General features: G+C 45.1%; 1 protein-coding gene across 1 annotated transcript; it reads left to right on the forward strand.

The window, feature by feature from the left end:
- Positions 1-3,770: 3,770 nt before the first annotated feature.
- LOC142887536 (cytochrome c oxidase subunit NDUFA4) lies at positions 3,771-11,705 on the forward strand. Its single transcript, XM_076025253.1, has 4 exons — positions 3,771-3,916; positions 7,198-7,283; positions 9,535-9,598; positions 11,566-11,705. The coding sequence occupies exons 1-4, from the start codon at positions 3,875-3,877 to the stop codon at positions 11,620-11,622; spliced, it is 249 nt and encodes an 82-aa protein (XP_075881368.1). The 5' UTR covers positions 3,771-3,874; the 3' UTR covers positions 11,623-11,705.
- Positions 11,706-20,045: the final 8,340 nt, after the last annotated feature.

Genomic DNA, 20,045 nt, shown 5'->3' on the forward strand with positions numbered 1-20,045 from the left:
TGGTCACACCGTCTCCTCTTTGCTGATGAGCTTTGTCTGTGCTGAATTGGGTGAAGAGGCTGTTTTAGTTTTTTCTCTTTTTTTCTTTCTTTCAGCACCATACTTCATTTTACTTTAAAAACAATCAGAGCACAACAGTCTGTGTGGGAGCAGTTCTTCCCCCTCCATCCCGGCCAGGCAACAGGAAGTGAATTAGGATTTGCATTTGCGTCCAATATCTGAGGTGAAATTGGAAAGTTAAAGATTGCCACAATAAATCTGTGTGGATGAGTCATGGTCATCCAGCGCAAACACAACAATCAGTTATTTATCGTAGGAAGGATGGACTAGTTGGAGGTGGGTGGGGGGGTCACATGTTAGGGCCGCCGCCTCATTGAACAGGCAACCCAACAGACAACTGGACAGAATCACCAGAGTCTCCCAGAAACGTGCCCCTGGCAGGATCCAGGGCTGCAGGCCACTCCTGGGGGACCAGAGGGGAACTTGTCGAAAATTTATGGAAGTTCTGTCTGTGTGTGTGCGCGGGGTCGTAGGTCGCAGGAGGTCCCGTGACCTCATTGCAGAAGAGGAAATGTGTATTTGCTCAACTATGCATCTGTGGCTGTCTGGGTGATGGACATAACATTGACAAAGACGATGGGAAAGAAGACAAACAGAAGAGGGGAGTTGGCAAATGTCAGAAAACTCGAGGAACTTTAAGGCCACTAGGGGCAGCAGAGCCCGCCTAAGAATGGGATGCGACCATGGCAACAACTGGCCTTAAGAGCTTCTTTTTGTTGTTTTAAAATGCAGCTCTCCTGGATGTTTGGACTGGTTTTCCTCACCTGAACGGAGTTTTAGGTGACTGAGGATAATAACTAGACTGACTTTTGGCAAACTAAGGTTTCGCCCTTTGGGCTGTTGCAACATTTGTTTATCACCTCTGCAACAGCAATGGCAGGTAAATGTTGGACTAAACCAAAACAGTGCTGGCAATACTTTTTATGTGTTCAAATAAATGTGCTACTCTCTCACTACACTGAGAACTAGAAGGGTCAGAAGGCATTTTGGCAACTTTATATTCCAGGGCAATATTTTGCTGTGTGAGCCATTTGACTTATCGTGGACGTCTTTGCCAGCTCACTCAAGTTGATGTTGCTGAGTCATTTCTGCATCTCTGATTGGCCTCTGATTGGCCAGTCTGGGTCCACACTTACAGGTTATATCACCTTCTGTGGGTCTGAGAGCATGCATGTGTGCTGGGGACTGAAACAACAACTTCTTAAAATACTATCAGCCTGTGTGACTTATTTGGTCGTTGGAGGAGGAATAAGAATTTTCATCTTTGTTTCTGAGCTCTGAAGAAAAGCCAGCCAGCATTTACTCTAATTAAAGCTGCCATAGTCTCCGGCTCCTCAACCGCTGTGCAGTTCTCATAGGACAAAAAAAAAAAAAAAAAAAAAATTGCAACACGACACGTTTTGTGCTAATTTGACAGCGCAGAGTAGAAAAACTTGTCAATGTTGCAGTGTGAATCCCAAAAGAAAACTAAAGCGGTAAAACCTTCTTAGTCACTCGATACGACACTCCAGAGCGAGAGTATTTCAGTTTTGCTGATAAGAGGAGTCACAGACCAACATCATGTGACACTGTGATGAAGGTGGAAGAATACATCGAAACATGTCAGGTAAATATAAACCTTAAAAAAAAGACTGATGACAGATGTGTAACTATTGACTACCACTCCGACCCTTCATCTTAATGCATTTCGTCAAACCCCCCCCCCCCCCCTCCCCCTCACGCGCCCAGCTCTCCGTCCTCTTGAGTTGAACACCTTTCCTTTCCCATCGACCGTCATCAATCTCGCCTTCCTTGCTTTGTGAAAAATTGCCGCCATTATCTTCCGCAAGCAGAAATCGTCGGTGTTCACTTTCTGGAAGGGTTGGAGGAACGCTGGCATGTTTTTGAAATCATGTAGGCTGTTCAAGTCCAACCGTGACACACGGGAGAACGATCCGCTTCCTTGCTAATTACCATAAAAAATATTAATTGAATTCAAACAGACTGGACCTGGACAAGCCTTAATTCTGAGAAAATATCCTGTGATGGTCAAATTGAAAACAATCCACGCATTAAGTTTACCGTGTTGCCATAAGAGGCTTCCTGAAGCCCGTGCAGTGTTAACACACTGATGAACTTCTTCATTTCTTTTCTTAGCTCAGTCAGCACAGTCCGGCTCCGTATGGCCATTTCCAAAACAAAGTAAATCAAACCAGCCGTATCTGACAGTTGCATTAGCACCATGGACAGCGACACACACCACCGCAATGTCATTCTTGTTGCTCTCACATACTGAACATTTGGTAACATATGGTGAAAAAGTCTATGACTTTCACAATGTTTAATGTATGTTTAATGTATAATAATGGGATGTCTACATTCTGGAAGAGGGAAGTCTTGCCCGCTGCACCCCACCCACAAAGGCGAACTCTCAGCAAACCTCCAGTGTATTGGCTGGAATGAACTGTTAATTAGCTTAACTGCGGCTGTTAAGCTGCAAAAAGGCCAATCTATCTTTCTTTGCCTTTACAAATGTGAGTTTTGTGACATTGCCAAACAATAAGGTAAGCCTACTGTAGTTAGCGTGCAGCTATGTGAGGTTGCACTACATATGTAGTGATATTTGAAGCGTTTTCTCATGGCCAATATTGAAGTTGCTAATAACATTAAAAAAATAATAATAATAATTCTACTAAAACCTAAATGGGAAATCACAGCTTGCACAGTTTGTGATGTCAGTTTTCCTTAAATTAGCAATTTCATGTATGTATAAGAGCCTCACTGAAACATTCGTTGTGGACTTTCAGCGTTACAGGACACAGTTTTGCAACAATTTGTGCAGAAGCTGCAGAGGTTCTTCAGTGCGACTGAAAGTTGTGGACAGACTGCCAACATCCTCCCCGGGGGAGGGGGTGGATGGGGGGGGGTCGAGGGGGGACATTACAAGTTTGAGGCTTTTGGGAGAAGAAATGTAACCACATTGTCTCATCCACTTTACTGATGTAATAAATGGTGAGAACACAGCAGCATTCTTAAGTACCGAATAGTAATGACCCCGCGATTTTGCACCGCGCTGCATTTCCCTGTTAATTATATTACGTCGCAAAGTGCCGTTAAAGGAAGCGGGAAGTTCTGCATCGTGGACTAATCAATTGCCATTATCATGCCTGATACCAAGGCCTCCCCCTGGGGGACGCGGTAGACACTGCCATTACTTGGCTCCTTCGCTCCTCTCAGCGATATCAGCAGCGCTCACCACCGCTGGGGAATAATCACAAAGTTTTAGAGTGATGACTGGCCATAAAGAAACGTCTCGTCATTTCAGGAGCGACGATAGAGCTGAAAAATATCCTTTGCACTCACACCTGGTCCAGGTGCCACAGTGGCAGCGGCAACACTGCAGCGGGGAGTGTTTGGAAAATGGCCCTTGGATTCTGCTGAGTAAGTGAAAACGACAGTTTTAAGCACTTGTGGGTTTTATTTTTGGTTTATTTTAATCTTTTTTTTTTTGTCCCCCGGTTGCGTAACTGAAACAGTTTGGATTCAGCGAGTACCGAATGTTCCTCTGCGGAAACAAACAGCTTCCTAAACAGATGTGATTATGAGGATTAGGACCGTCTTACCCTCTCACCACCCCCCAACCCCCTCCCCCACCCGCTCGTCCCTCCCTGACCTCATCGCTTAGCCAATGGGGAGGGCAGAGATTGGCACCGGGTGCCGCTGCACTGGCTGGCTGGCTGGCTGGCTGGCCAGCCTCCGCTAACAAGCGTTCATACACAGGGACCAAATCCCCCAGAGTTTAGACCCGAGGTTTCTCTCGGAGGGAACGTTAAAGATGATTAGGACCATGGTTCAACACGCGAAGAAGCATCCGGGGGTAGGTTCCACCGCCATCGTGTAGTTAGACCTCGAGGGCTGTTTACACGACTTCATGTCCTTAATGGCAGGGATTTGTAATTCCAGGATGTTGGTCTTTCCAAACAAAATACATGTGATTATTAAGCGCATTCCCTCTTTTCTGAAGATTGAGTGACGGTGCTACATTAAAGACAAACTTTTTTTTTTTTATTATTATTATTGTTGGACACTGCAACATCAGGCCGCGCTTTTCAAGCACAACAAAAAGTTATGAAGTTGATCTTGAGCCGAATCTATTAAAGCAAGAACTGCAGCCGGATTTAATTCCTTGAAAAATATTTCCCGGCTTTATTAATGTGGTAAGAAAATAAAGTCAGTAAGGGGAGAAGGCACAGATGCTGCCTGGGCTTCTATTTTTTTTTTTTTCCTGTTGCCTCAGAGTGCCTCAGTTGTGCTGAGGGTGACCCAAATTCGTGAATTGACAGGCCGGTTTTGGCAGCTCGCCAGAAAAAGTAATAAGGACAGCGACAGTATCGAACTCCAGCGAGTGCGAAGCGCTTCCTGCATCAGTCGGACTCGATGGTAAGAGGTGAAACTCTCACTCGGGTGGCGGAAAAAAAGGAAAGACAACAGCGTGCGTCTGGCAGCCTCCTGCAAACTGTGTGTGTGTGTGTGTGTGTGCGTGTGTTTCTGTGATCAAAGCTGACCTGCTTCCCTGTGCTCGCGTGTGCGTCGCTGTTTATGTTTACTTCAGGGATGGAAGCTGCATCGTAGCCCTCGATGATGGGAGTCCCGCTTTCCCCCCTATGTGGGTCTATGTGAGCGTGTGTGTGTGTACGTGCGTGTGCCTGTGTGTGTGTGTGTGTGTGTCTGTCTTGTGGAAACTTGATGCGAAGAAAAAGGAGCGCTGGCGGAAGGGTGAGAAGTTCACAGCGACAATATTTACAGAAAGCGTCAGACAAACACACACACACACACACAAACACGGCACGACGATGACTCAGTTATCTGGAAATAAATGCACCTGTTGTGGAATTTAACAACAAACATTGAGCTCATTCATTTGCCAATAACAGGTCAAATATGAGGCCTCTGAGCTCTGCGGCCAGCATTTAGGACACTGAGGCCGGTGCGTTTCCCTGTTTTATCAGAACACCAGCAAAACTACGCTGACTGTAGATTAAGGCAGATTGAGGCAACTGCACTGCACAGTGTCGGCGCTAGAATAGCTGTAATCCAAGAGATTCTTAGCCCCTGGTAGCAAACGGTTCAAGTCCAGGTGATGGCTTCTACTGGTGAGGGATTGAAAATGGCACCATGCACGTTCATGCTTTGACAACTTTAACTGATGTTCGATGCAGACAGAGTACATATTCAGACTCACACTTTCGCTGCCTGTGTTTGCTATAAGCTCCGTTAGCTTACCATTGACTTTTTAGTGGAAAATCCTCAGCAAGCTGGCTGGGGTTGAATCAGAACCTGGCGGCTCCTGAGCCACACGGGTTTTTGATGGCGGGTAGATAAAACGTGATGTCAGTGTGGTTTTGCCTTTGACTCAGAGATTGTCGTTCGTTCGTCGGCAGACTCGCTCGAATGAAAATGTTGTGACATTTTGGACCCAATAGTTAATTCAGCGCTACAATATTGTTGTTATTTTTCTGTGGAAAAAAATAAAGACTTTACTCATTGCAACAGTTCAGAGGATCTATTTCATCTTCAAATTGTCGTCGCACCTCTCTCTGGAAGATTAATGAACACACTCTATGGAATATTGATTGTCTGCATTCTCCTATAGAGATTTCCTCTTTGCAAAAGTGAGAATGTATTTCATATTGGCTTTAAATCACTTTAATAAAAGCTCTTGGAGGCAAAAGGAAAAAAAAAAAAAATCTATTGAAGTTAAAAAGAAAAAAAGATATCAGAGTTCAAAGAATGCAGCCTGCTTGCTCTTGCTCGGGTTTTCCAAGGCGTCCGTCAGCCGTCAAGTTGCACTTCCGCTCAACTTGGATCAAAAACCCGATAGTGAGCTGATGAAAACTTGCGTGCTAAACGCTTCCACTGCAGCTGACGGCGGCGATATTTTCCTCATCACTCGCTCCCTCGCTTTAAAGTAAAAAAAAAAGAATACTTTTTTTTTTCTCCCCTTTTCTTCCCCCACCATACCAGCAGACATTCTTTTAATCAACAACAAGGCAATCAGACAGCAGACAGATGTCCAGATACAGCTGAGTGGAGACATCGTTCACTTCGACCACATCAGACTGTCAGTCTATCAGCGGCTGCTCACCGTGCTGAGAACAGCTGTTTGCTGCTGCCGCCGCCTGCTCTCTTCTTCACACACACACACACACACACACACACACACACACACACACACACACACACACACACACACACACACACACACACACACACACGCAGCAGCGTAGCACATGTATGTGCTGAGTGGTGTTGATGAGCAGACGCAGCGGTGTGGCCGCAGGATTGAAGCAGCTTAGCTCGGGCTGTTTAGGATGACGCATCACATTATCCCCTGGACGCTAACGTGCGTCGCCGTTTAAAATCCTGTCGCCGTCACAGCTCCCAACGCCAAAAACTGTCTTTGTGTGCTTGTATGTGTGTGTGCGTGTACGTGTGTTATGTTCAGTCTTATTTTTGGTGATACTTTTCATTTGTCTGGCCATGTGTGTGTGTCTGTGTGTGTTAGCCTATATCTGCTGTTTGCTTGATAGTTTTCAGTTGTCTGGCCATGCGTGTGTGTGTGTGTGTGTGTGTGTGTTAGCTTATTTCTGTTGTTAGCTTGATACTTTTCCGTTGTCTGGCCGTGTGTGTGTGTGTGTGTGTGTGTGTGTGTGTGTGTGTGCGTGACGCTGTTGCTCAGTCTGACAGGTATAGTGCAGAGGACAGGTTGACAGACAGACAGGCAGGCAGGCAGGCAAGCACATAAACACACAGATGCAGTAGCAGCAGCAGCAGCAGCAGCGTCCTTGCCCATTCAACCCGGGCTGACAGTGAGCTGCCTCACACATGGCCGCGGCCTCATGCATATGGAGGAGAGCTGGGAAAGGCGAAAACAGGAATAACTACCCATTTGTGTGTGTGTGTGTGTGTGTGTGTGTGTGTGTGTGTGTGTGTGTGTGTGTGTGTGTGAGTTCTCCCTACACAGGTGTGTGCGCCCGGCCCGTATCAGAGACAACAACTTGATAGAATGTTTGTTTGCCTTCATCCGTCTCTGTGATGTGGAACTAACACTCTCTCATCCTCCTCCCCTTCCTCTCTGCTCTCTCTTCCTCTGCTCAGTTAATCCCTCAGTTTTTCTTCCTGAGTCTGGGCATGACAGGGGCCACCCTCTACCTGATCCGCCTGGCAAGGGGACCTCACGTCACGTAAGATTGCTATCTGCCTGCCCGAAACTCTTAAACGCATAGGAATGACCGGAATGTTTGATTTTTTTTTTTTTCCATCGCAGCAAAGACAGTCAGGGCCAATTCCAATTCCTCCCTTAACTCCTCAATCTCAACCCTCGCCCTTAACCCTCAATCTTTGGCCCTCAATCTTGGCCCTCAAAAATAAGTGTGAGGGCTTAGAAATGGGACACCCCTTAAGTGCAGTTACGTCTTCAGACTGCGGGGGGCGGCCTTACGCCAAAGCTACGTCCAGTCTGTCAAGAAGAAGGAGAAGAAGAAGAAGAAGAAGACGACGAAAAAGAAGAAGTCCTCCTTTGCGACACAACGAGGTACCCAAGTAACGTGAAGCCGGGACCGCCGGTCCGGCTGACAAACATCGTAAAGTAAAAAAAAAAAAAAATGTTACACAACAACGATGTCAATAATCCATGAAAAAAAAGTCTTAAACTAAGACAATAAAATGGTTTCGTAATATTTCTATCTTTATTAACTGAGAAAATACTTCCATTTGTAGCTCGCTTTTTTCATTGCCGTCTTTCGAAGATGTCTGGGCGAAAAAATACGCAATGCCTTCTGGGTAGCCCTTACTGCCAAGGGTGGTGCCGGAGAATCTCAATATTGAGGGCGATTCAGCCCTTAATCTTGTCCCTCAGCTTGACGTTCTTAGAATCGGCACAGCACTTGCACCTCGCGGGAGCGCGCATTTATGAGATTGAGGGTTAAGGGAAGAATTGGAATTCACCCCAAGTGTCCTGGACACCTTGTATGAGACGAGTGCAGATGAGAGGCAGTGTCACACAGGAGAGGAGGCTCTGAGCGGTGGGACCTGGTCAGAGGCCGGACATTTCATTATGAGAAAACTGACAATGAGATCCGAAAGCACAATGTTTTCCCATTCCGATTTCCTCAAACAGTTGCCACAGGCTTTATTTTGACTCTGTGTGGACTCTTAGAGACTTCTGACCGGTTGAGACCGGTTCAACTCTTTTGGTCCTCTGTGGTCCGGCTGCAGCTGCCAACCACGTCCCCAGATCTCCACAGCGACCAACACAGCCGGTCCGGTTATGCAAATGACACAGCGTGACACCTCCCTGCAGCACAACTGAGTCAGGGTTTGAGTCAAGGCTGGATTCAGGGGGAGCCAGTGATCAGGTCAAGGCAGTGTGTGTTTTTGAAATAAGAAATATGAAATTGCAAACCCGAGGCCCAGGGAAGCACAATAAAATAAAGTAATGGACAAAAGTTTTCGGACATCCTTAGAATTGTTTTTTTTTTTTAAGGCAAACTTAAATATTATTTTAAAATGTTTGTTGAATGAAAATAGAATACAATAAACAAACAAAACAAATTACTATTTTTTTTTTTATTTATCTAACAAAAAAACAACAAAACTAAATTCTGGAATTGCAGACATTATGGACTAAATCAATCTGTTTTGACCTGGATGGAACAGTGCATGTGCAGAAGGAAGCACGCAGGTTAATGCAGGTTAATGCTGGGTGTCATACAACGGAACATCTGAACTCTGAATAACATGTGAAATCAATAGCGAACACCATTGATGTGGAAGTGCACGTCCCTGAGCTGCTCTGCTGTACACCAGCCTGCATGAATCACTGCTGCTGCTGCATCACTTTTCTTCAATGACTACACATGTTGTGACTGTAGTCTCGCCCCAAAGCTGCTGCTGCTGCTGCTGCTGCTGCTGCAGAGTTGAATCAAGGCTGCAGGAAAAGCAACAACATTGAATGTCTGTGTCCTACTTGGAGCTACAACGTAACCGCTGTGAGGTCGGCTATATAACGGCTGACCTCACCGCCAGCTGCAGATGTGCACCGAGGCCAACGTCCCTCCTCCCTCCGTCCCTCCCTCCCCGAAACACCTCCTTCATCCCCTGCCGTCCTTCATTCTCTCACCTCTCACTGGTTCCCCCCTCTGGCAGAACATTGTAATGCCAGGGGGAGAAAGAGGAGGAGGAGGAGGAGGAGAGACGGACAGTCACAGTGGAGTTCTGCAAAGCCCTGACTTTGGCTAACGAACACGAAGAAGCACTGCAAAGTTTGCCGTCTCATAATAATCGCCCTCCTTCCTCATTTTTGGATTGTTTATCTTCTCTAGCATTTGGCCTTCAGTCTCCGTTAGCCTGCCATGAGGAAGGAATTTCTCCAGTCTTCTTTGTCGCTCTTTGCCTATCGGTGTCGTTCTCTATATCTATCCTCTATGTTTACAGGATGTGGGACAAGAAGAACAACCCAGAACCCTGGAACAACCTGGATCCCACCTACCAGTACAAGGTGAAAGCATGTCTGATAATTCCATAACATAACATATGTATGTATGTATGTATGTATGTATGTGTGTCTAACTCTATCTATCTACCTTACATATATATGTATATATATTGCATACATAGATATATAGATGGATAGATCTATCTATTTATGTATATATACATATATATATATACACATATATATACATATACATACACATATATATATATATATATATATATATATATATATATATATACACACACATATATACATACACATATATATATACACATATATATATACACACACACACATATATATACGTATATATATATATATACATATACATATATATATATATATATATATATATATATATATATATATATACACATATGTATATATATATGTATATATACATATCATAGATAACTGAATTGAACACACGACTGTGATGTTTGATGTGGACCTTACAGCGTTGATTATTGTGTATTGTATGATTATGGCCGAGTGATTCCACTGATGGTTTCTCAAGGCAGGTCTTAGCCTCTTTATCATCCTGGCTCGCTCATATTCCCACTACCAGCTTTGTCCGGGCGAATACTTGGGGAAGACTGGCGCTGGGAAACCGAAATAAGTCTGAAACACGTCACGGTATTTTCTCACAGGGCTTTTAGGGTGTTTTAATTCAAAGAACAACAAAGTGGAATACTTGTGATCCTGATCCTGGTTGGACATGGAGAGACAAACAACCCTCACTGACGAGTCTTCACAGCAGCCAGTTAGCCCACTGGCAGGTCTTGGGGCTGTTGAAGGACTCCTCCGACTTCCTGCTAAGAGGTGCTAAGCGCTGACAGAGCTAACCAGTGCATCACTGTGCCAACCGCTAGCGACACAAATTCTGTAATCTTGAATGACAGCATTGCAAAGTAAGGAGATCTTGTTTAGCTGACAGGGCCACTTGGCTGAAACGGCACCTGCCCAGCTAGTCAGCAGCTGTTAGAGTCCAGGGGAAGGCAGGGGTCTGCGCGTCCCAGCTTCCTGTTTGCTGATTATCGTGCACAATTAGCGTGAGGAGGAGGCGGCGGCGGCCTGCTCGATGCCCAAAATGGAGCGAGATGTTAACGTTGACAAACATAAAGGAGAAATAAAAGCAACAAAACAAGTCTGCGTAAGAGGAACTAAAACTTGGACATCCATCTTGAGACGGTGAGCCTGCGTAAACAGACTGAACCAACGCCGGGCTAAAAAAACCAAATCAAATAAATGTGTCTGCGGCGGCTCCGTCTTCGCGTCTGTTCAAACACTGAGCAAGAAAACAAAGTGTCCTTCCAGAAAAAACAAATGAAGGCAGACGGAAATGGAAGCTTTTAGTGTCTGACGATAATGTGACTCTCTCAGTACCTCTCCAATAAGGCCATCGCCCCCCCCGCGCCCCCACTCCACGAAAAACAGAGCAGAAAAACAAGCGTCCGGCGAGTCCCAGCAGACGACATCTGAATGATGTGTTTTTCGCAGAACAGAGCGCCCGCCGAGGGCTTTCAAGGCCGGGGCCGGCTCGCCGGCGGAATGAGAGTCGCCGCAGACAAAAGGTCACGACACGGCATGTTTAATTCTCAATAGTGAAGCAAAGGTCTCGCATCGAAATTCCACTGAAGTCCAAGTAGTGATCCTATTTTGCAGGGGGGAGTGGGAGAGGAAGAAGAGGGCCAGGAGGTGGAGGTGGAGGTGGAGGTGGAGGTGGGGGGGGGGTCGGTTGGCGCCAGCAACAATTAGGACGAATACCTGGAGCCGCAAAGTCAGCAGGACGCGAGGCGGCAGAGCAGCAATCTGCCACTCGTGCATCGCCGCCGACGGCCGTTCCCAACCAACTCTTCTCCCCCATGCCCCCCCCCCCCCGCTCCCCCCCGCCCAGGAAAGACGAGCGCTGATGAATTTAATTTAGGCAAAGCAGATTTAAATGTATTCCTCCCGCCCTCCTGCAGTTTGTGGCCGTCAACACCGACTACAAGAGCCTGAAGAGAAACGGCCCCGACTTCTAAAGGTCCTCCAGGCAACTCCGGGGCCCCGCCGGGGTCGGCGCGACCCGGCGCCTCGCTAACAACGTGGAGCGTCTTTCCGAATGTGTGTTGGGGTTCTTTTTCCCTCCCTCTCCCTCTCCCTCTCTCTCCCTCTCTCTCTCTCTTCTCTAACCCCCTGAACACCCAACGTTCAACTTTGGAGCTGTCACCCTGTGCAACCGCTTCAATTAATAAAGAGAAGATACAACACAGAGGCTGCTTGGTGTGATTCTGAACCACTTTTACAGTTGAATGTTGTCAGACTGACTGATGGCGATAATGCTTACCGATAGCCGTATGATAACGGATTCACGGTGCAGGTTTAAGCCAGATTTTAAAGTTCTTTTTGACATATTTCTAATTACATTCAATTCAGTCTGCGAGTCAATACAGACTAGCAGACTCGAGATCTGATTGGCTATCGCTGCGGTCCGTTCACTGACGGTGGACAGGACAATGCAATGCAATGCATGCAATGTTGATCCTGCTGGCCGAAGGCAGATTTCATAGAACCTGACAACACAAGCTAGCTGAAATATGGTTGGATAAGAACTCTGCCATAATTTACAACAATGGAAACAGTGCAACCAAGTGGATACTATACCACGTGAAAAGAACAGACTATGGAGAGTAACGTCATTATCATATATACGGGACAACTTACTTTTCTAAGTATGTTTAGGGCCAACAGAGAAGGCCTGGCTGGCCCTGCATTTTAGATTCTGTTCACATTATCTTATGAAATGTGTCCTTGGTCTGAACTGACGCTGCATTCTGAGAGATACAGAAGTTGCACCAAACTCTGGTGCACGTCACCTTGTTGTTCACACTGAGGTGGCCCTTGCATTGAGAACAGGACAGGTCACATGAGGATTTGTGGCATTTCCATAGATGTGGGTCACCCTAGCAGGCAGCGCAAGCACATCTGGGCCACTGGGTCCGTGTGAAGGCGGCCTCGGCTTCGAGGATCAGTCCACATACGTGACGTTACAGGATACCGGGCCAGTGTTTCCACTCCCTTCATCTCAGACAGATGTGGGACTCAGTGATGACAGCATCACAGCGTTTTCCCAGCTGGTGGCGACAGCAGCAGGAAGCTGCAGGAAGCTGCAGGAAGCTGCGGCCACGCAGGTGAGCTGATGAGCTTTTCTGCTGATGCTAACAAGATAACAACTTGGGTGGGTGTTGGTAACACCACAGTCTTCTCATTGGGTAGGAACTGCATTTTAATTAGACATCACTTTTACTGAATGATCTCATCAGCCACTTTATTAGGTACATTCCTACCGACCTTGGGTTGTGATCAGCGGTTCTTTGAATTCTTGGTGCCTTTCTTTCCAGTCTGTCCATTCTGACCCCTGACATTTTCCCCCACACAACTGCGGCTCACTGTCTCTTTTTTGGATGTTTCTCTGTGAACCCTAAGATGTACAAGACAGACGTGGCAAAAGTATTCACATTCTGTACCCAAGTAAAAGTATGCGTACCTAAGTTAAAAAAAAAAAAAATACTAGAGTAAAAATACTGATTCAACTTCTTTACTCAAGTAGAAGTAAGTTTTGCCAATGAACAATAGATTCATTGATAATTGAAAATTGAAAAGTTATGACAGAAGAATCTGAACTGACCAGAGGTCTTGCATAAGCACATGTATCATTTTAACATCTTTACGACACTCAATATTATAGTTTTAGTTTCTTTGTCAGTGGTTCTGTCCAGTCAGCTGTTATTTGAGGTTTACAGTTTTAATAACCAATATTAATTTCTTCATTTTTATTTTGCTTCGGACTGAAAATGTACTGAACAGTGACCCCAAAGCCGAGACAATCTAAAATAATTTCCCTCTAAAATATGATCCACTTTGATTTTTAACTACACAACAGCAGAGTTCAAATAGGTATACTAGTTGAACACACACACACACACACACACACACACACACACACACACACACACACACACACACACACACAATTGATCTGCCTTCACAAGAAGAGCTTGTTCCTGAATTATTTTTGAGAGGAAACTGTTCCTTTAAATGAAACTGCTTTAAAAATCACAACTTTCCTCATCAAGACTCGTCCCATCACACGTCCACTGCTGGGACGAGCCGCTCACACACGCGCACGCTGGGATGCGAAGCCTGGGATGAAGGGGACCGAAATAGAAATCAATCATGAGAGGAGAATGTTTTGCGGAGGTCATGGGGCTCCTTTAAAAAACGTTTCGGCTGCGGGCAGATGCCGCCCAAGGAGACAAATCAGTGAAGTGTTTGATCACCGCTTGTTTGGAAAAAATACATTTAAAAAAAAAGCAAAAAAAAATGTTTCTTTTTTCTTTTCTCCAACCCACTTTGGTATGAAGAAGCGGGAACTGACAAGGCCGCGAGGAAAAATGTGCCTCCTGCTGGCCGCTATTGGAGAGATCATTGCGCGACAAAAGGTGCGCGACTTGTTTGTGCGGCTGCACAGCAGACATGAAATCCCACTCTAATGGTGCACAAACCATCTCCATGTCGGGCCCCCAGGTCCTCCTAATACACTCCTTAATAGACAATTTATGTTGCAGACTCCACACGGTCCCATTTACGTTTGTGTGCGTGCGCGAATGTGTGTGTGTGTGTGTGTCTTTCCCTCTGAACGGCAATACGGCTCCTGCAGCAGCAGCTCCTTACCTGCCTGCTGTGGTGTTGTCTGTGGCGAGGTGATGGTTTTTTTTTGTGTGTGTGTGTGTGTGTGTGTGTGTGTGTTGGCGGCAGATGCAACAAAACCTGCTGACAGGTAATCAGCTGGGCCAAAGCGTCACGCCGGGGCATAATCACAAGGTCACACACAAGGAAGGCGGAGTTATTATCCCAGCCACACTCGCGACTGGCGGCCTGTCGCACAGTTCATCATCTCTCTCTCACACACACACACACACACACACACACACACACACACACACACACACACACACACACTCAAACTGTCACATTTGCAAAGAACAAATTTAATTATTGACTTGCTTTTGTCCCTTTCGATGGAAAAATGAGAGGCGGAGCTCTAATTATTGTTTACAGCTCAGAGACTGGTAACAAGCTTTTTGGAATGCGCCTACTGGCAGTGTTTCACTGCACTGCATTCCGTTTGTTTTGTTGTTGACTTCAAGTTTTAATGGGTGCTGTCATTATGATATTTATACATTTAAATGAATACATCCATTCATTCGTTCAGCGTATTTTGATTGTGCATTACCCAAAATAAACCCAGTGTTGGCTTTTTACTTTTCATCCTGCACTACTCACCGCAAAAAGAAAAGAAAAGAAAAGGGAAAGTTTTTTGGAACTTCTGCACATCTGGAATAAAACCTGGTTGAGACGAGACACCTGGCTGGGTGTGTTGTGTCACAACTTGGAAGAGGTACCCAAACTCTTTGTGATGTCACTAAGGGCTGATATTTATATCTACGTGTTTTAGCGCACACTATTTGAAAAGTGGAGCCATTCTGAGAAAGGAAATGTGGACTTTTCTCATTTCTAGGCAGTTATATATATTTATATTTATATAAAACTACCTACCTACCTACCTATCTATCTATGGTGTCTCCAGTCTGTGAGAGAATGTATATTTTAATAAATGTTTGTACTGAATCATATTAGACAAATGTTCCTCACATTAATGAACCCCAAACATGACCCATTCATAAAATATCTCTCCTTGGCTTTTTAATTTTGAAAAAAAAAAAAAATTATATTAACATATACAGTATATATGTAGCGCATTGTCTGTATTTGGCCGTTTTTCCAGCTCACAATCTTGGTAAAAAAGAAAGAAATATTTGTCTTCTATGTTTTCATCTTTTTGCACTTTTTGCAGGGCAAACAGATGACAAGAGAAAGCAGCCGGCCCTGCGCGCCTCTCGCACCCGCTGACAAACAAACCAGGCGGCTCCGTTTCCACAAGAGCAAACACCAGGGCGGCTCGAGCAGCCGAGCAAGGCGGCGTGTGATTAAGATCTCACTTTAACAAACTGCCTCCCTGTCACTCTGGAGTGAGAGGAGCCCTCGTATCAGAGAGAGTGAGAGAAGAGGGAGAGGAGGCGGCGGAGAGGGGGTGGGAGGGGAGGAGGGAGGGCGGTGGGGGGGGGGGTCGCCTCCTCGATGGTGAGCGAGACCAGATATATTTTTAGATGAGGATTAATTTTAATGGGTGAGATAAGAAGTGAGTCCCCGGCAAAGGAGGAGGAGGAGGTGAAGAAGAAGGAGGAAGAGGGAAGGATGAGGAGGAGAAATACGGAAAGGAGGAGGAGGAGGCAGAAAAGGAGGTGGAGGAGATGGAAGAGAGAAGGAGGAGCAGAAGGAGGAGCAGGACGAGGAGAATGAGAGGGAGAGGGAGGAGGAGGAAGAAGAGTAGAAGGAGCGGGGGGAAGAGGAGGAGGAAGAGGAAGAGGAGGAGGAGGTGGAGGCGGGGCCGATAAATAAGTAAATGGGACGCTCTGCAAAAACAGGACGTGGTGGTGACGGCGAGCACGAGGCCCTGGGCTGCTCCGCTGATCCTGGGGAGATACGAGGCCTTTCATCCTGATGAAGCTGCCGCAGCATCAGGACCAGCAGGAGGAATCAAAGAGCAAAGCAGGAAGGGGGAGGGGAGGGAGTGTGGGTGAGGAGGGTCGAGGCCTCCCGCTAAAAACAGAGCCGCGAACCATCGACGGGTCGTCGGGTCAGAGGGCGTTTTGAGTGGTCCCTGCGCGATGGACTGGAGTCGCCGTCACAGGTGGTCGCTTCCTGGAGGAAACTTCTCCCTCCAGGAGGCCAGAGGTCTTCTGGCGGGAGCCACTCAGCTTAGCCGAAGCCACTTAGCCAAGAGTTTTCAGAATAAATCTAAATTTGATAGATGGATTCCTAATCAATGGAGGAGAACGTTCTAAGAAACCAACCCTAAGAGAAGATTCATTTGGAAACATTAATGGATCCGTCATCGATATGTCAATTAAAACGTTTTCAGGCTTGAAAATATGCAACAGCATTGTTTTATTTTTAATTTGGTATTAAATCCGACAGCTTAGTTTTGTAGCAACTTTGTATCATTGATTATGATTGGGATTGTGTCCCTGTGCCGCTAACCTTATTCAAACCTCATTCGAGGATGCCGTATACCAGTCTGCCATTGTGCACCCAACTGCTGTGAGAAGCAAACCTTGCTGGAGCGTTGTGTTTGGATGAATAAATAAATAAATAAATAAATAAATAAACATACAAAGTGAAATCCTGCCAATGGGAATTCCTGAATGTGCCAGTGGCATGTTTACAATATAAAGTGGGAGAATAGCTGGCACTGTGTGAAAAGCAGGACAAATAAATGTGCTGTGCTGGCAGTCTCCTGTAAAGAACCCCCGCCACTCTTCCCCCCCACGCTCCCTTCCATCCCCCCCGCCGCCGCCTCCTCCTTCCAAACTCCAATTACTGCATCCTGCTGCAGGTGTCTGTTTACTTAAGGTAAAAGGAGAAGAAGAAGATAGTTTTGCATTTTCACTCTTAGAGAAACATCATGCAGGCCACCTGAAAATATGTCTACACAGGGACAGAGAGCAACCCCTAATTGAAACTAGGGTCTAATTAAGGGGTGGGCAAACCTCATAGTAGAAAAAATATATCATGGGATGTAGAAAACGTTTCTCAATGTCTATCGAAAATGAACAAAAGCAAAGGTACAACAAAATGAGTCTTTGAAGCCCCACGGTATTTAGCTCTTTATTCAAATGACTCCTAAAACTATGGAAGAAAATTAGGGACAAGAGAGGACAAAACAAATGACTAAGAAAATGTTTTGTTTTTTTCAAGTTTCCATTTCGAGAATAAAGATGAAATTCCGTGAACAAAAATGTAATTTTGAGATTGAAGTCAAAATTTCAAAAGAAAGTTGAAATTCTGCGATTAAAGTTAGACTTTCGAAAATAAAGTCGAACTTTCAAGAATAAAATGAAAATTTCAAGAATAAAGTTGAAATTTTGAGAATAAGGATGACATTTCAAGATTAAAGTGGAAATTTCAAGTAGAATAAAGTCAAAACTTCGAGATTAAAGTCGAAATTTTGTGATTTAAGTTGAAATTTCGAAATTAAAGCCAACATAAATAAATCTGAACTTTATTCACAAAATTTCAATTTAAAACCTAAAATGGAAACGTAAAAAAAAATCTTGTTCCTGTAACATTTTTTCCTGCCTCAAGGCCTAATCCTCTTTCGTATAAAACACTGGAAAAAAAATTGCTGAAATACAGCTACTATTTTATGACTTACTGACTAATAATATCATTTCTTTAAGTTTAGCCGGCCACATTAGAAAGTTTAACGGACCGCAATTCGCCCACGGGCCATAGTTTGCCCGCGCCTGGTCGAATGACTGGTTTCGGTGTCAATTGGATTGGGGTTCCTGGGGAGACCGGCGCCTCTCACACCAACACGAGCGCTCACGTTTCATTATGGCATAATTAGAGTGCATTAGTGAGACATTGACGAGTGCCTCGTCTATATTTAGGTCTCCTCACCGTCACGTCCACTTCTGACAGATTGCATTATTAGCGGCGCCTCAGCGCATCACTGTACTTACAACACAGCCGCTCCGCCGGACGGACTCGCAAATACATTTCTAATTAATTGCCGCCGCTGTCATTTATCCCTCCGCTCGTTAATCCCACGTAATTTATACCCAGCACCGCGCCGGCGAAAACCAACATTTTATTGCCACTTCGCGTCGCACTGTGAGCGTCGCCGGGGCGGATTAAAGGGGAGTTTTAAAGTCTGTGATGAATGACCAGCATTAGCGGGAGGCGCACCAGATGGGCGAGGCCGTGTACGATTATGACAATTACCACCGCGGAGCACTTTTTCACTCGGCTCTCTTTGGACGGAGCCATTTATTTTGCAGGCCGACTCCACAATCCATTCTGCAACCCAGAGATCTTAGAATAATCTCTCAATTAAGCACAGGGAAAAGCCTGCTCTCTTTTTTTTTTTGCATAGAAACATACACGTCTAAATTTCACGAGGTTATAGAAAATTGATGGATGGAAGGATTTATTTGAGTGTTTAGGCCCAATGTGTTACTTTCCAACAACATTTCATCTGATTAGTGTGTTCATTAGTGTTCATCTAATGTTCTCCATGCAGATTCCAATGTGCATTGGTTAAAGGCATAGCTCACTTTCAAACAATTTTTGGACAATTTCTGGGTCAACTTCACTCCACTTTCAAAATACTTGACACTTTTCTACACGATTCAACAATGTTATTTGAAAACGTATTACAAACTTAAAAAACAAACAAAAAAAAAACTTCAGCGCTAGCTGCTAAAAGCAAACATGTCGGCTAATGAAGATTTTAGCTTTGACGAGCACCGTCGGATCACAAGCCAAGGCGATGGATGACGCAACACAAGGTGTGATTTTCATATTATATTAACTTTATTACTCAGCTCGTAGCATTATCTGACCGTAAAAACACACTGGTAAAGAAAGTTAGTCTGAATTAGTCCAAATGTACAAATGAGCCAACATGAGGCAACAAAACAGATGATTCAGAAATCTGGTGGAACACTTGTTGGTATGTTTTGGCGACATCTCACTATTGTCATGTCTGACACATGGTGAAAACTCCCACACTGATTGACACGCACGGTTTACTTTTATTACAAACGCCAGAGGTTGGCACAGTTACTGTAGGTAGTTTTGGCAAGTACCTCATGAGGTAGGACATTGATCATGATGGTGATATTCAGGGGAAACGGAGGCGTGCGCCACGACTCAGCTGCTCGTGATCAAAGTTGTCCAAGCGGCCTCCAGACTGGAGGCCGCTTGACAAAATGACAAAATGAAAACACTGGTCTCAAACATGCTCATTTTATTCTTTACTCATTTCACTTCCTTTTAAGTTAGGATTACTTCGAAATCGCACAGATTTTTTTTTTAAAGTTTTTTTTTTTTTTTTATAAGTGTTGATATAAAGTAATCTGTGTATAGTTTCATAGGACTTTGTTCACTTTACATTTGTGCAAGGAACACCCTCGCACCGAGCGCACTACGACCACATCGCAAACAAAGCGGCTTCCTCACTGATGCAGTGACAATAAGGACAAATCAGATCTGTGAGACACACACCTGGGATACGACGTCTTCTCAAACAACACATAGAAAAAGGATGTAGCCTTGGTAAACGGCACTGATTGCAGTACCTTCGTAGAAGCGCGTTGTTGGGTCTCCTGTCTGTGACGTTTTACGGTGGTGAAATCTCACATGATCTTTGTGACGCAAATCTGCATACAACCATGGAACAGAAAAAAAACCTTTACGGTGCATTCGATTATACCTCAGGAGTCGCATTCTTACTCCTCATGAGAGATGAACCACGATGGCAGAATTTCAGGTGGGA

This window comes from Nelusetta ayraudi, unplaced genomic scaffold (genome assembly GCF_046127955.1).
Source record: "Nelusetta ayraudi isolate G7.1 ecotype Tasmania unplaced genomic scaffold, CSIRO-AGI_Nayr_v1 ptg000017l, whole genome shotgun sequence".
NCBI lineage: Eukaryota > Metazoa > Chordata > Actinopteri > Tetraodontiformes > Monacanthidae > Nelusetta > Nelusetta ayraudi.